The sequence below is a fragment of the Moschus berezovskii genome, chromosome 11 (genome assembly GCF_049115385.1).
Source record: "Moschus berezovskii isolate FMDL1 chromosome 11, NW_MosBer_1.0, whole genome shotgun sequence".
Lineage (NCBI taxonomy): Eukaryota > Metazoa > Chordata > Mammalia > Artiodactyla > Moschidae > Moschus > Moschus berezovskii.
Window position 1 is genome coordinate 34,634,999 of NC_142470.1, and position 13,645 is coordinate 34,648,643.

The window sequence follows — 13,645 nt, forward strand, 5'->3', positions numbered from 1 at the left end:
CGCGCCCCCACAACAGAGGCCAACGGCTCTTCAGCACTTTTATTAAAAACCAGTAACGCGGAGAGTGCTCAGGGTATCCCTAGGTCGCTCTAGCCCCGCAGGACATGGTCAGTTCCCGTCGCTCACGTCTCAACCCTAAGGTGGATCATTGGGGGTTGAGATTCTCGGGGCCCCAGACCCGCCGATCACTTGCCCACCGAGTCGAATATGATGCGGTTCTGCTCGGCGCGCTCCCTCTGGCTCTGCGTCCGCGCGAGTTCCAGCAGAGTCCGTAGCAGGTGGAAGGTGAGGTCAATGGACAGGGGAGGGTCGTCCCGTCGCGGCCGCTCGCCTGCGGTCCCGGATCCCCATCGGCCCTGCTCGGCCCGGCGGCGCGGGAAGCGCTCTGCCAGCAGCAAGAGGAGCGCGCGGGCCCCGCCGCCGTGGTTCCGTGTCTCGGGGCTCCATCGCAGACTCGGATCTCGGACCCCGGCGGCCGCCGCCTCCTCCTCCGGGCTCCACTGGCTGCTTCCCGGGCGCAGCTGTGCCAGGAGCAGCAGCGCGGCCAGCAACGCCCCACGTCCCCCCGGCCTCATGGTCCCGCCGGCCCTGGACACACAGGCGCAGCGCAGTGTGAGGTGCGCCTCGGGCAGTCTCAGGGGACGCCGCTCCCCTTCTCGAGCACGTCCAGCGACCCTGCCCGGCCCCTGCGACTGCCGTCCGGTGCCCACAGCCTTCCCGCCAGCCCCAGCCGCTCCCAGGCCTGTGCCACCCTTTTCTCCCTCCCTGCCTCCCTCTTGGGATGTCGCGTTAGGTGAGCTGAGCGCTGTCCTTTGCTGAGGGAGTATGAGCAGACGCGCAGAGCCACTCACAGTTCGCAGGAGAGCAGAGCCTCTGCACCCTGCAGGACGGAGCTCCAGTCTGTCCCTCGGGGATGGCTGAGGGCGCCTCGGGGAACACGGGGTCTGTCCCGGGACCTTCGCCAGCCTTATATAGCGCCAGAACAGCTCCGGCTGACGTCAGCGAGGAACATGCACTGATTGTAGAGCAATGACGGCCGCAACTCTGAGTCCGACCCTATGGCTGCGAGACCCCAGGAGTGCGCCAGAGGACACCAGATTTTGTGTCTCTGGAAATGACACCGGACTCAAGAGAAAGAGAAGCCTTCTGGGGCGTAAAGATTGCACTGGGAGCCAAGAGAGTCCTTCACTCACTTAGAACAGCCAGCAGGGACTAGGGGGGCTGACCAGTCCCCAGATCTGACTAGTCCAGACCTCCAACCTTCTCTGGCACAGGAAAGGGAGGCAGGACGGTGGTGCTGTCCGTGGTGCTGACCTTGTGCTCAGCCTCTGAAAAGGGCCACAGACCTTGGGGGAAATGCTGTGCTGCTCAGATCCAGTCCCTTGCCCTAGCTATCTGTTCTATAAATGGAGGCAATCAGGATGGCACTGCTGGCATTCAGCTACCACCATAGTACCCTACCCAAGAGGCAGTTTGAGCTGCAGGGATTCTTGATCTTCTTCCAGCCCCAGGATCTAAATCCTAGGGCTGTCTGACTGACGCTCCAAAAAGAGGGCCTCTCGATTCAGGGTGCTTTCAGATAACAAAGGCTGGTCCATCTGCTTCTTGGTTTGCCTCAAAGCTGAAGTTTAGCCAAGTTAAATTTTCTCTTGGGAATCACAGCAGCAATATTATTTTATCACTGACCCCCAGGTTAAGATCACAAGTAGGAAGTAAGAAAACTTGGTTTCTTAGTCTGTTTGAGCTGCTATAACAAAAATACCATAAGCTGGGTGGTTTATAAACAACAAGCATTTATTTCCTCACAGTTCTTGAGGCTGAGAAGTCCAACATCACGGTGCCAGTAGGTTTACTGTCTGCTGAGGACCTGCTTCTTGCTGTCTCCTCAGGTGGCCTCTTTTGTAAGCATACGGATCCCACCAGGTCCTTACCCTCATGACTGAATCACTTCCCAAAGGTCTCACCTCTAATACCATCACCTTGGGCATTAGGTTTTCACCATATGAACTAGGGGAGATACAAACATTCAAATGATGATAGCACATGTTGTGTTTATACTCTGCCACTAACTCACAGTGTGGACAGGTCACTTCACTTCTATGGACCTCAGTGTCCTCATCTGTAAAAGAAGATTGGGGTTTGGGGGTCTCCAGACTTCTTTCCAAACCCTGGAAAATGAGACTCCCCAGTCATTTTCTGCTGGGTCTTATTCATTGCCTCTGCAGCTTCCAGATTACCTATTTAGAAATATATTTACAGAGGCATCATACAAAGAGTTTGAGGGGATCTCCCCGAAATTAGAGCTACTCTGGGGCTGGGAAGGGTTAGGAAAACACTTGTCTATGAAGAGTGGGGAAAGTGGCGTCTGCCGGGATGTGCATATAATCTAAAGTTGACAAAATGATGTGTTTCAACAAATATTTATGGAGTGTCTACTGTGTAGTGGGTTTTAGCCATTTCAATAGGAGTCAGGTTACATTTTAGAGTGAAATGGGCCATTTCAGGGTGCTAACCCCATTAAGTTCTGACCAGCCACCGAACCCTGTGAAGACCAATGTGCCCGATTTGAGGAGGTGGTCTGACCCTTCCAGGGTCAAGGTGCATCACTCCAACGTGGAAGTGATAAAGCCGACTTAGAGCCGATGTGCCTTCCAGGACAGGTAGGAGTTCCAGATAACAGCAACACACTGGACCACAGCCAACCTAAGGAACAGGATGGTGCCATGAAGAAGAGGAAGTATAAGGAGGAAGCCAAGGGGAGAGGAGGGAAAGTGCAGCAGACAAAGAGCGAATATCTCCAAGAATGTCCAGATGTAGGTCTCCTTCCTTCAGCCCCCACGGAGGGGTATGTGGCTCAGATGGGAGGACAACCAGCTCAGGTGCTTGTGCTGACCTAGAGCTCTGTCGCCTGGACAAGAGCCTCAAAGTTAACTGCCCCCCAGCATATGTTTTGCCAGGCATGGCTCTTTATCCATACTCCATCCAAGCTCCTTCTAAATACACATCTGTCTTGTACAGCTGAGATCTCATCTTCCAAAAATGTGCTGCCTGCCATTTAAAGCAGTACCTCCTTCTCTTTATTTTACATATAATTCACTCTAGTTTCAAAGAAAATTGCCAGGACTCTAAAGTTTGATTTGGTTCATAAGTCTGTATTCCTTTTAGTTACGCTATTCATGTCCATTCTGACCTTGTCTCCTCTGAAGAGTTTCATGATTTCCCCTGTTCCCAGGGCCCCCTCACCTCCAATAATTTTAACCACTCATCTTGTTTCCACTATATTTATTTTTATTGCGTTTTCAGCCACTACCCTGATTATTTAGGGTAAAATAATATTTTTCCGTGGACTAACCTGACCATGTTCCTACTTGACTCTGGTCTACCTTTCTGCCTAACAACCTAGGCTGTAGTACTGTCCCTACAGTCAGGCCATCAAAGGCAGAGAGCCCAGGTGGGATGGAGACAAGGGCTGTGGAGCAAGATCCTCCCTAGGAAGATGAGAGGTCAGTAGCCAGATGCTCTGGGATGTTCTATAACATAAGAGATTCTGAACAAAGTGCTCAGGAGTCTGAGGAGCTCTGACCAGGGCAGGGTCTTCTGGGTTGGGGGGGGGGTATTCTAAGGTAGTTCAAGGTTAAAAATGAGAATCACTTTGTCTCCAACTGTTCGTAATATGCATCTTCCTTGAAGGGTGGGGTGGGGATCTGCCATACCTGTAATGAAGAGGAACCAGGTAGAAGTTGGCCAACTGCACGGCAGGCCAGAGCTACGAGAGAGAGAAGGCAAAGGTTGGGGGGCTGCCTCCATCACCCAAAGCCAGACTCACGGCCTTGCCTGGTCTGACTCCAGCATCTCCAGACAGGAACACATGGCACTGGGTGAGTGCTTTCCTGATTACGGTGCCCACATGGGCATGAGGGAGTAATCCCGATGGAGGGATTTCTGTGTCAGGAGGACCCCTGACCCCTGGGCATTTCTGGACTCAAGAAAGCAGAAGAGGCAGCTGAGGAGCCAGCTCTTACATAGTAGTTGGTGATGAGAGCATCAGGAAAATCCTGAGGAGACAAGAGAAGGAACAAGTGAACACCAGCACTTCCGGGCACCTCGGACCTCCCGGTGCCAACTGTCAACTGGCATGAGTATCACACACAGACTTCTGCTCAGAGAAGACAGCGCCGTCCCACAGCTCCCCCCGGCTCCTCTCCTCCAGAGCTGGGCTCTGCCTTCATCTCCACCCCTCACTGCCTCATTCCCCCGGGTCTGCCAGTCCACCAGCCAGAAAGCATCCCCACACTGGGCCAGCTCACCCGCTGGAGTTTGGCCCAGTTGTCCTGGGCTGACAGTCCATTGAGGGTCCCAACCAGTGGGAGGAAACAGCCCAGAAAACATGGGGCAAAGCCCCCCTAGGGAAGAGAAATTAAAGTGCTGTGAGCATCTAAACCCTCGCCCTCCTGCAGCACAGTTCACCCTTCCCAAATCCCTTTTCCTTCCGCTCACCTGATCCAGCAGCATCTTCTTCAGTGCATCTGCCTTGGTGGCGCCAGGAATGAGCCGGTCCAAAACTCTGTACCAGCCTCCTACCACTGGGCCCTGAAAGGAACCCCCAGCAAGGTGAGCAGGGATGTGGAGGGGACACCAGGATTGTATATCACAAAGCTGCACCCTCAAGTATTAGAAACCAGCCCCCAGGGGGAGCAGACACTCAAGGCTGGCTTAGATGTAAGAGGGGCCAATGGAAACCAAAGGATGACAAGGAACTGAGACTGCTATCCAATCCACCGGCAGCCCTGCTGTTGGCAAAACTTACCACAAAGCCACAGCCCAAGGAGGCCATTGTCAGGGTCCGGCCAGCCTGGTGTGACCGCAGACCTCGCCTCTCCACCAGTTGCTGTGAGAGCACGTCACCCAGGCCCATCAGAGACCCTGTGCGGGGTACAGAGGTGTCATCAGGACACTTCCCAGGGGCAAGCTGCCATCCCGAGGAGGGAGGTAAGTCTACTGAATGAATGAGGCTCTGGCACGCTGAGGCCAAGGGCTTCAATCTGGTGCAAATGGCCAGTCCCTTCCCACTGCTTCTAGGATGGTGACACCTCCCCAAGGATGGTGACACTTCACACGTGTCCTGTTAGAAACTGGGGTGAGCAGCCTAGAGCAGGCCAGGGCCAAGAACTCTACAGTGAGCAGTGAAGGGAAGTTAGCCTCAGAAACCGCAGATAGAGGAAGGAAATCCGAGGTGCTGAGGGCTGAGAAGCACTGACTGTCAGAACTGGAAAAGCCTTCCAGATATTTTTGTGCAAACCCCTTATTAAAGAGGCTTGGAAGTGGCACATAGTCAGTAAGGGGAAGAGCCAAGAACCACCAGGTGGCTTGATTTCCTAGACAGTATTCCTTCCAGAATGCTGTACTATGAACAGATCATGTGCAGAATGGTAAGGAACCCTGAGGTTTTTTCTCCTCCACTGAAGGCAGGACCCTGGCCAATGTCCTTCATCTTGATTTTGGGAGTTCTCTTTGTGGAGAACAGCAAGAATAACTCTTTCTAAAACTGAAGTACTCAAAAGATCCCAGGCAGGGGATGACTGGCTGAGCTGCTAAGAGACCTTGCAAGGAAGGGTCCGGTCACCTCCCAGCACAGGCAGGTCGACCCAGATTTCCCATTCACAGCCTCAAACTGAGCCGCCAACAGGCATGAAGGCCATCTCTCCTCAGGTCTTCACACCCGCTTGCCCTCCCCTCACTTGCATAGACACCCAGCTCCAAGCAGCACTAGTTGGACACCTACATCCAGAAACCAAAGAAATCATCACTGTTTATAGAGCCCCCCCGTCGGTGATGGTGGGTGATGGTTTCTAGCAAACACACACTTCTAGGGCCACTTGCGAGCAACCGCATGACCTCCAGCTTGCCCGTCCATCTCACTGAGTAATGAGAGCCCCATCCAGCCCCGCAGCCACCACTTTCCCTGTGCCCTCAATTAGCCCTGGGCAAACACATTCTCATCCTTCAACCCCACTCCTTGGCCCGGAGCTGGTGCTGACGTCTGTGCTGGCTGCATACTCACTGCTCCCCTCGCCCTGCACCCCCGGAACAGCCCTGCCCATGCAGCCTCGTCAGAGGCAGCTGAGTAAGGCTGAGAGCTGGGGCACCCACAGTGACTGAGGCTGCTGGTTTCAGCTGCTGGGACCCTGAGCACACCCATCAAGGGAGCCCTGCCTCTCCTCTCCCTGAAACTCCCGAAGTGGTAGAGGCTCTTCCCAAAACATGGCTAGTAGGGACAGAATCCTAGACGTGTTTGTTCTTTTATCCCCCACCACATCAAGCCTGGCAGGGACTCAGAGAATAGCCAAGGAGAAATATCAAATGGACCACCCCAGACAACAGGACCACCCTGGGAAGGACATGGAGAATGCTAAGTCTGGCCTGAAGGGTGCACACCAGCTCAACATGTGAGAAGCAGTGGGGCTGAAGGTTTCTCCCCCTCCATGCAGTTAGCACTTAGCTCCCTGTCCCCTCTAACAACTTGGGGTCACCAGCTGAACACTCAAGAAAAGGAGGGAGCTGCTGTGGCCATGTGACCCTGAAAAGGCCCAGGGAGGGTGGAACAGGACTAGAGTCACTGCTTAAATGAAAGGACTAACAGTTTGACATTTTACTTTGGCAAGATGTTTACAATATACAAAGGACTCTCACACATTTAATCTTCACAAAAGGTCTGGAAGATAGAGGTTACCTCTCCACTAAATGTCTGAGAGATGAGGCAACTTGGTAAGGAAGGGAGCTGGGGCCTGAACACAGGCCTTCTCTCAAGGGGAAATGGGAGGCCAGGAATTCCCAGCAGAGGCAGAGACCTGGGCTCGGGTGCCAGTGGGCAGAGAGAGGCTACTGTGGCTTCGACTCACAGGAGCTTCCTGCCCAAATAAGGGCCCAAAGGCCCGCATATCAGACATTTCCTGGATTAATACACTTCCTGTCTTCTATTCCCCAGAATGTGATCACCTCTGCCTCTTGTCACCCTTTGGGGAGGGCAAGCAGCAATACCCTTGGGAAGGAAAGAGTCGCAAAGAGACATGTGTTTTCACTCTTCATGGCTTACCATAGTCACACAACACGCTAAAGGCACAGCAGGAGTGAAAACCAAAGTCCCTGACTTGTAGCCAGGTCCCCGAAGCCTGCAGCCTTGGAGAGAAGTGGATTCCAGGCCCCCAAACCATGACCATGAGGCCTGAGATATTACCAAGGGAAAGGGCAGCAGCAGGAGGGGGTAGTATAGAGCCTGTAGCCCTGTCTGTTCTGTCCATTTCAGACAGAACCATGCCCAGTTCCTTCTCTGCCTACAGATCATCAGGCCCCCTGGGCCAACAGCAGCTCTAGCGCAGTCTAAGGCTCTAGTCTAAGCCTGCATTTCTGGTCAAAGTGATTGTGTGAGCAGGAAGGGCTGGCATTTCGGATTCCTCATCCCACCTTCCCCAACCCAAAACTGAAACAGACCCAAACCATCCTCGGCTCAGGGTGTCCTCTTGGACTCATCTGGTTAGTCTGGACCCTCCAGTGCTCTGGCTTCCCTTTCCTTGGACTTGTTTCTGGGGGATTGGAGCTGGAGGCCTGCAGAGACATAATGCCTGAGCCCCGATGGGGCAGGACAAGGGGCTGCAGGGCAGTGATGCCCCAATGCCAGGCTGGGCGCAGAGCCCAGCAGGCAGACGCTGGCGCAGCTGTGACATCATGCCCCTGGGTAGGTGCCAGTTCTCATGCCGTCACTCGCCATCAGATTTAGTGGGGTGAGGGGGTAGGGGTTGGGAGCGCCTGCCTGAGCACAGATCTATCTGGGACCACCCTCTGCCAGCGAGTGAAAAAGCCCCAACTTCCCATGCCCTCTTCCCAGGCACAGGTCGGGGTAAATTATCTACTCCCCCTGTTTTGTTCCTCTCCTGCTTTTGTGTGTAGAATCTTAGATGCAGGAAACTAAAGTATGAATGGAAAATGAAGAAACCAAGGGGCAGGGTGTTGGAATAAGGAGCAGGAAGCTGTCCTTGACTATGAGAGGCCTGGGTTGGCAGGTAGAGCTGCCAGCAGGGGGCCCAAGGGCTGTCTCACTTCTCTCCAGAAGTCTCCTCCAACAATTAAATAGCTGCCTGGGGGTAGGGGCTTGGTCTGGCAGAACCCTGAGGGAGCTGAGGCCCAGCAGTGAGAGGGCAATGCTCTTCCCACCGTGGCCTGAGCCCTTCTCACTGCTAGAAAATAAGACAACACGGAGAGTTCCACAGCTTCTCAGGTACCTAAGCCCAGACCAAGCAGGGTTAGTGCCCTGGGGGTGCCCTGCTTCTAATGGCAGCTCTACCACTGACCACAAACCTAAACGCATGTCACTCCTCTCTCATGCCTCGGTTTCCTTCTTGGTTTCAGGGGCTGGGTTTAATGGTCTCTTATGTCTGCTGAGCTCGCACATTCAGACACCAGGGAAACCAGTGTCTGCAGAAGCTTCCACAGCAGCACTAGAGTGGCCTGAGATGGATGGAGTGGGGCCCTGGGCCCACTGGAGGCTGGAAGGACCCTCAAAAAAGGAGGGGAGAGGGTTGATTCAGACTCTGCCCCAGCTGCCCTGTTCCTGACTCTGACTTGGCCCACACTGGGTGTATCAGACACTTCTTTTGAACCAACTCGGATCTTTTTGATTCAATCATCTCTTTCAGTCACCACTGCAGTTCACCTGATAGGTCCTTGTCCTGAGACGAGGCGCTCACATCTGAGACAAGCCCCATACCTCGGGCAGAGCTACTGATGGGGATGATGCCTGGGCAGTGTGGTAGAGCACAGGACACGGGCATCCATACTCCATGTGGCAAACCTCTGACCAATGTAGGATGGAGCCGGTGGGTAAAGGTTTCTCCTTTGTCTCCAGAAAAGACTATTCACCCACAGACCCTAAGAGGCATTTCAAAACAGCCTTTCAGTCAGTTTTAAGGGGGTGAGTAGCCATGGGTCCTAAAGAATTTGATAAAACATCCTTATATTGACTGTCCCTTTTCCCCTTCTCCCCTCATGGGATTATTTCCTACCAAACTACCTGCACTGAAGCTTCAGACCCTACTTTCTGGAGAACCAAGGTAGAAGGCTATCCAAGTCCAACTTTACAGCAAGTGGAACAAGCCCAACCCAAACACCACTACAAAAAGAAGAGCTTGTTGTGCTTGGCTTGCCAATACTCATAGAAAGGCCCAACTCCTAGAACCTTTTAAGTTTCTTGAACATTTTTTGATTTCTAAAGCCTTTTCACAGAGATAATCCCTACACTGACTCTGTGAGGTCATATAACTAAATTCAAATTCTAAACGAGGGAATGAAGGCTCAGAGAGGTTTATTGTCTTGTCTTGACTCACAAAGCTACTAAGAGTTATGGCTTGGAGATTCAAATCTTGGCCTTTGAGCTCCAAGTCTGAAATCTCTACTCTGTTTTCCAGGGTGATGAGCTATCCCAAGGGACCTTAGGAACTACTGTGCTGGGATCTAAAAACAGCTCAGTGAGCTAAATCCACCTCCCCCCTTTATTTGCAGTTTGATTTGAATACACTGAGCGGCAGGGAAGGAAGAGTCTGAAAGGTTTGGGAAAGTCTGAGAAAAGTGTTAACTAGAGGCTGCTTCAGGTTGAGATGTTGGTACAGCCTCAGGAAGACTGGGAGTGTGGAGCCCCAGGGCTCCAGCACCAACCACCAGTACCCCCAGCTCAGCTATACAGCTGCACTTGGACCTCTTGGAGCTCTAGCTCCTACCTTGATCCGCTGCAGATCCCTTGGGGAGGGAAACACAAGGGCGGTCCTTCCCCTCCCTATTCCCGATGGCCATGAGGGAGAGAGGGAGAACCTTCCTTCCGGCAGTTAGGGTCCCCGAGGGAATCTGAGGCTGGGCAAAGGGCCCAGCGTGTCAGTTCCCATCACAGCCATCCGGCCCAGCATGAGTCACCACACGCGCAGCCAGGTGAGTCATGCTGGCTGACGGACACTCCGAGGACAGGATGGAGGCTAGCTGGGCACAGGAGGCTGGAGAGGGGCCCAGGGAGGGGCAAGACTCCTTGGCTAGTCGCTCAATGAAGCTTCCAGTGCTGACGTGGGGCTATTCCAGTAGAAGGACTGCTTTTGCTCTCTGGCTTTCAGCAGTCCTCCCACCCCCCAACCCTTTTTAACAATCTTCCTCTCAGAAGCCCACGGTCCTCATTAGAACCTTGCTCTCTTCCTCTAAACACAGGCAAGATGTCACCATAACCTTGTGACCCTTGCACTGCCCCGACAGTCACTATAAAACAAAGCTTCATGACATCACCTCTCATGGTAGCTAATCTGCAAAATAAAGATGATAACAAATACAAGTAAATCACTGGGTTACCTTTGTGAGGTCGCTACTCAATCACTGGATTTAGAGTAATAATAAATCCTCGATTAGTATATTGTTTGAGGATACATCCATAGACAGTAAAACTATAAGACAAGCAAAAGAGTGATATTAAACAAAATTCAGGGAAGTAATTATCTCTTGGGTGTATGAATTAGGGACAGGCATTCAAGGGGTCTCAAAGCTGGGAACAGATTCAGGAGTTTTCAGTTTAGTTTTATTTAAATGCTACACACATATCTTCATCATTCTTTTGTGTGTTAAGATATATTTCCCAATAAGAACAATACTAACAAAAATAAACTGGGTTAAGAGTCTGATTCTAGCACTTATCAGGTGTGGGATCTAACATGGACTCAAGTAATCTTAACACACTGACTTTGTGAGGAGCCTGTAAGATAATGTGTGTTGTAAGTGCTTTGCACACTGTGAATTGTTAAAGGAGCCTTTGTTACTGTTTGTTTTCTAAGTTAAGGGCTCCTGGGGCCAATGCCTTTGCCTAAAGGGATGACCCTTCAGGTTTGTGAGGACTTTCAGATCCTACGTTATAGCTATAGCGAGGTCACCTATGCATACTCCTTTCCTTATAAACAGCCTTGGGGACCCTACCTCCAAAACAGACTGGGATGAGAGTCAATCTTTCAAAGAGGTTGAATAGAAGCAAGAAATGAGGTGAGGGAGTGTGTGCAGCAAGCTTCTGTCTCCCAAATCAGCCTGCTCTGGTATCACGTAGGTCCCACAGGACACTCACCAGCTGTCAGGACCTGTACCTTCCACGGGTGAGCAGTCAGAGCCCGCTGGTAGGCCCGCCAAAGTGCCATTTCCTGCCAAGCGGAGAGGAGAGGAGGGTCACTCCCACTGCCCCTTCTCACAGTTAAAGAGACTTTTGTTTCTCCCTTGTGCCCACTCCTCCCTCCCGCTCTAAAGGGGCAGAGGCTTCCTGGACAGCTTCCTGTCACAGGGGTCGCCTTTGACAATCGGGCAAGAGAAGAAAGCTATAGGCGGCTATGGAATCCCGGGGGCTGCCACCCCCATCCCTGAAGCAGAGCTATCTGGGGTCTCCGTCCGGACCACACAGGACACGTCTGCTCAGACTTTCACCCAGAGCCTTGTGGGTCCTCAGATTCAGACTCTTAGTTGGCAACAGCCCGCATCCTTCCAGAGCCCAACTTCACGCCGGAAATAAACTCCCTGACTCCCTGAACCTGCCACGGCCCCAGGCACCCTGGGCGCTCGCGGGACGCATCTCTTTGAACCGGTGACCGAGGATCTCCAGCTACTCACCTGGGCGCGAGCGCGGCCTCTCCCACGTGACCTGAGCGGGCGGAGAGACTTCCGCCCCAAGTCCCGCCCTGTCCGCTCGGCTGCCTGCTAGGCTTTCCCTGCGTCCAGGGCGGGAACAGGAGTGGACCCAGCCTCTGAAACCGCGGAGAGGGGTTCAGACCCCTTTCTGCGCCGGGTCTCGCTGCTGAGCCCGCTAGCCCACCAGGGTCCCTCTACATCCTTCTGCCTCTTCTCTCCTCTGTGTCAGGGCCTCTTAACCTGAATAGACCCTCACCTTTCCTGTGTCCTGGAACTGGCCAAGGTCCAGACGAAATTCTAGGTCTCAGGAATCAGAGTTTGTAAAGTTGTTAGCCATAATTATATGTGTGTGTGTTACTTTTTGAAAAATGTAAGTTCTTCACTAGCCTCAACTGTGAGCTCCTGAATGGGTGAAACTGGGTCTTGTTTCGGGTTCGTCGTCCTCCTAGCCAACTAGTTCAATGTTTTGTCCACAATAGCCTTTAGAACGGAGAAGGCAATGGCACCCCACTCCAGTCCTCTTGCCTGGAAAATCCCATGGACGGAGGAGCCTGGTAGGCTGCAGTCCACAGGGTCGCTAAGAGTCGGACACGACTGAGCGACTTCACTTTTGCTTTTCACTTTCATGCATTGGAGAAGGAAATGGCAACCCACTCGTGTTCTTGCCTGGAGAATCCCAGGGACGGCGGAGCCTGGTGGGCTGTCGTCTATGGGGTCGCACAGAATAGGACACGACTGAAGCGACTTAGTAGCAGCAGCCTTTAGAAATGCTGCGTAAAGATGACTCTTCCATGGAAAGCATTAGGATTACAGAACCTCAGTTTTAGGCGCTGGTTTCATAACTAAGAGGGCTTGCAGCCTTGGTCATCCCTAGACTTGAAGTTCCTCATCTGTGAAGTGGTTTTCACACTGGGCTCTTCAGTTCAGTTCACTTCAGTCACTCAGTCGTGTCCGACTCTTTGCAACCCCATGGACTGCAGCATGCCAGGCCTCCCTGTCCATCCACCAACTCCCAGAGTTTACTCAAACTCGTGTCCATTGAGTCAGTGATGCCATCCAACCATCTCACCCTGTCAACCCCTTCTCCCACCTTCAATCTTTCCCTGCATCAGGGTCTTTTCAAATGAGTCAGTTTTTTCATCAGGTGGCCAAAGTATTGGAATTTCAGCTTCAGCATCAGCCCTTCCAATGAATATTCAGGACTGGTTTCCTTTAGGATGGACTGCTTGGATCTCCTTGCAATCCAAGGGCTCTTCAGTTTTAGGAATTTATAGATGTTTGGGGAGAGGGGTATCACAGGTTGTTCTTTATCTCAACTTTAAAAAATATGTATATACTTCTAAGGACCTCCCTGATAGCTCAGTTGGTAAAGAATCTGCCTGCAATGCAGGATACCCCAGTTAGATTCCTGGGTTGGGAAGATCCACTGGAGAAGGGAAAGGCTACCTACATAAAAATATGTATATATTTCTAGAAAAACCCACATTTAAACAAAGGGGTCCACAACTGTTAAGTGTTTGGAAACCAAGAGATTAGGTGATTTCCTAATCCCTTTCCAGCTCTAACATTTGTAACAGTTTTTGAATATACTGCAACATTCTTTCTAGGGTAGTGGAAACTTTTGCAAGATCCCTGGCAGATGTCAGCCTGGCACCCTTTGCTTAATTATCCCCAGGGAGCTCACACTTCAGGAGGCAGCCTTGTCTGACTCAGGCTTTTTACCTGACTAGCTCCAGCCCCCCATTTACACAATTCCTGTATGATTAAGGCAGGGAGAATCCTGTAAGAGATATACTGGAGAAATGCAGTTAGGAAGCAAGAGAATTCAATGTCACAAACTTTTAACTAAAGGTTTCTATACACAAAACACCATGCTAGAGGAGTAGATTTACACTAGTAAATGTAATAGGAGACGAAATGTGCCAAATTGGAAAGTTGTAGTTTGAAGTCAGACTACCAC

The 13,645-nt window shown here is 52.0% G+C and overlaps 2 protein-coding genes across 5 annotated transcripts; both read right to left on the reverse strand.

The window, feature by feature from the left end:
* Nucleotides 1–185: 185 nt before the first annotated feature.
* Nucleotides 186–575, reverse strand: UCN (urocortin). Its single transcript, XM_055400278.2, has one exon. It carries the CDS (start codon nucleotides 573–575, stop codon nucleotides 186–188), a length of 390 nt encoding a protein of 129 aa, XP_055256253.2.
* Nucleotides 576–1,773: 1,198 nt separating this feature from the next.
* Nucleotides 1,774–11,717, reverse strand: MPV17 (mitochondrial inner membrane protein MPV17). 4 transcript variants are annotated; one of them, XM_055400572.2, is made up of 8 exons: nucleotides 11,668–11,717; nucleotides 11,135–11,207; nucleotides 4,808–4,923; nucleotides 4,498–4,590; nucleotides 4,308–4,403; nucleotides 4,023–4,055; nucleotides 3,714–3,766; nucleotides 1,774–2,703 (listed from the first exon to the last, which is right to left on the reverse strand). In XM_055400572.2, exons 2-8 carry the CDS (start codon nucleotides 11,202–11,204, stop codon nucleotides 2,634–2,636), a joined length of 531 nt encoding a protein of 176 aa, XP_055256547.1. In that variant the 5' UTR covers nucleotides 11,205–11,207; nucleotides 11,668–11,717; the 3' UTR covers nucleotides 1,774–2,633. The 4 variants fall into 4 exon arrangements, with proteins under 4 accessions (XP_055256547.1, XP_055256548.1, XP_055256549.1 ...); XM_055400573.2 differs by lacking the exon at nucleotides 11,668–11,717 and adding an exon at nucleotides 11,589–11,612; XM_055400574.2 differs by lacking the exons at nucleotides 11,135–11,207; nucleotides 11,668–11,717 and adding an exon at nucleotides 10,378–10,467.
* Nucleotides 11,718–13,645: the final 1,928 nt, after the last annotated feature.

Coding starts and splice junctions, on each gene's coding strand:
- UCN (XM_055400278.2), bottom strand. CDS start 575: ATGAGGCCGGGGGGACGTGGGGCGTTGCTGGCCGCGCTGCTGCTCCTG.
- MPV17 (XM_055400572.2), bottom strand. CDS start 11,204: ATGGCACTTTGGCGGGCCTACCAGCGGGCTCTGACTGCTCACCCGTGG. Junction 4,924..11,134: donor GGTACAGGTCCTGACAGCTG/GTGAGTGTCCTG, acceptor TACCCCGCACAG/GGTCTCTGATGGGCCTGGGT. Junction 4,591..4,807: donor CCTTGGGCTGTGGCTTTGTG/GTAAGTTTTGCC, acceptor GGTTCCTTTCAG/GGCCCAGTGGTAGGAGGCTG.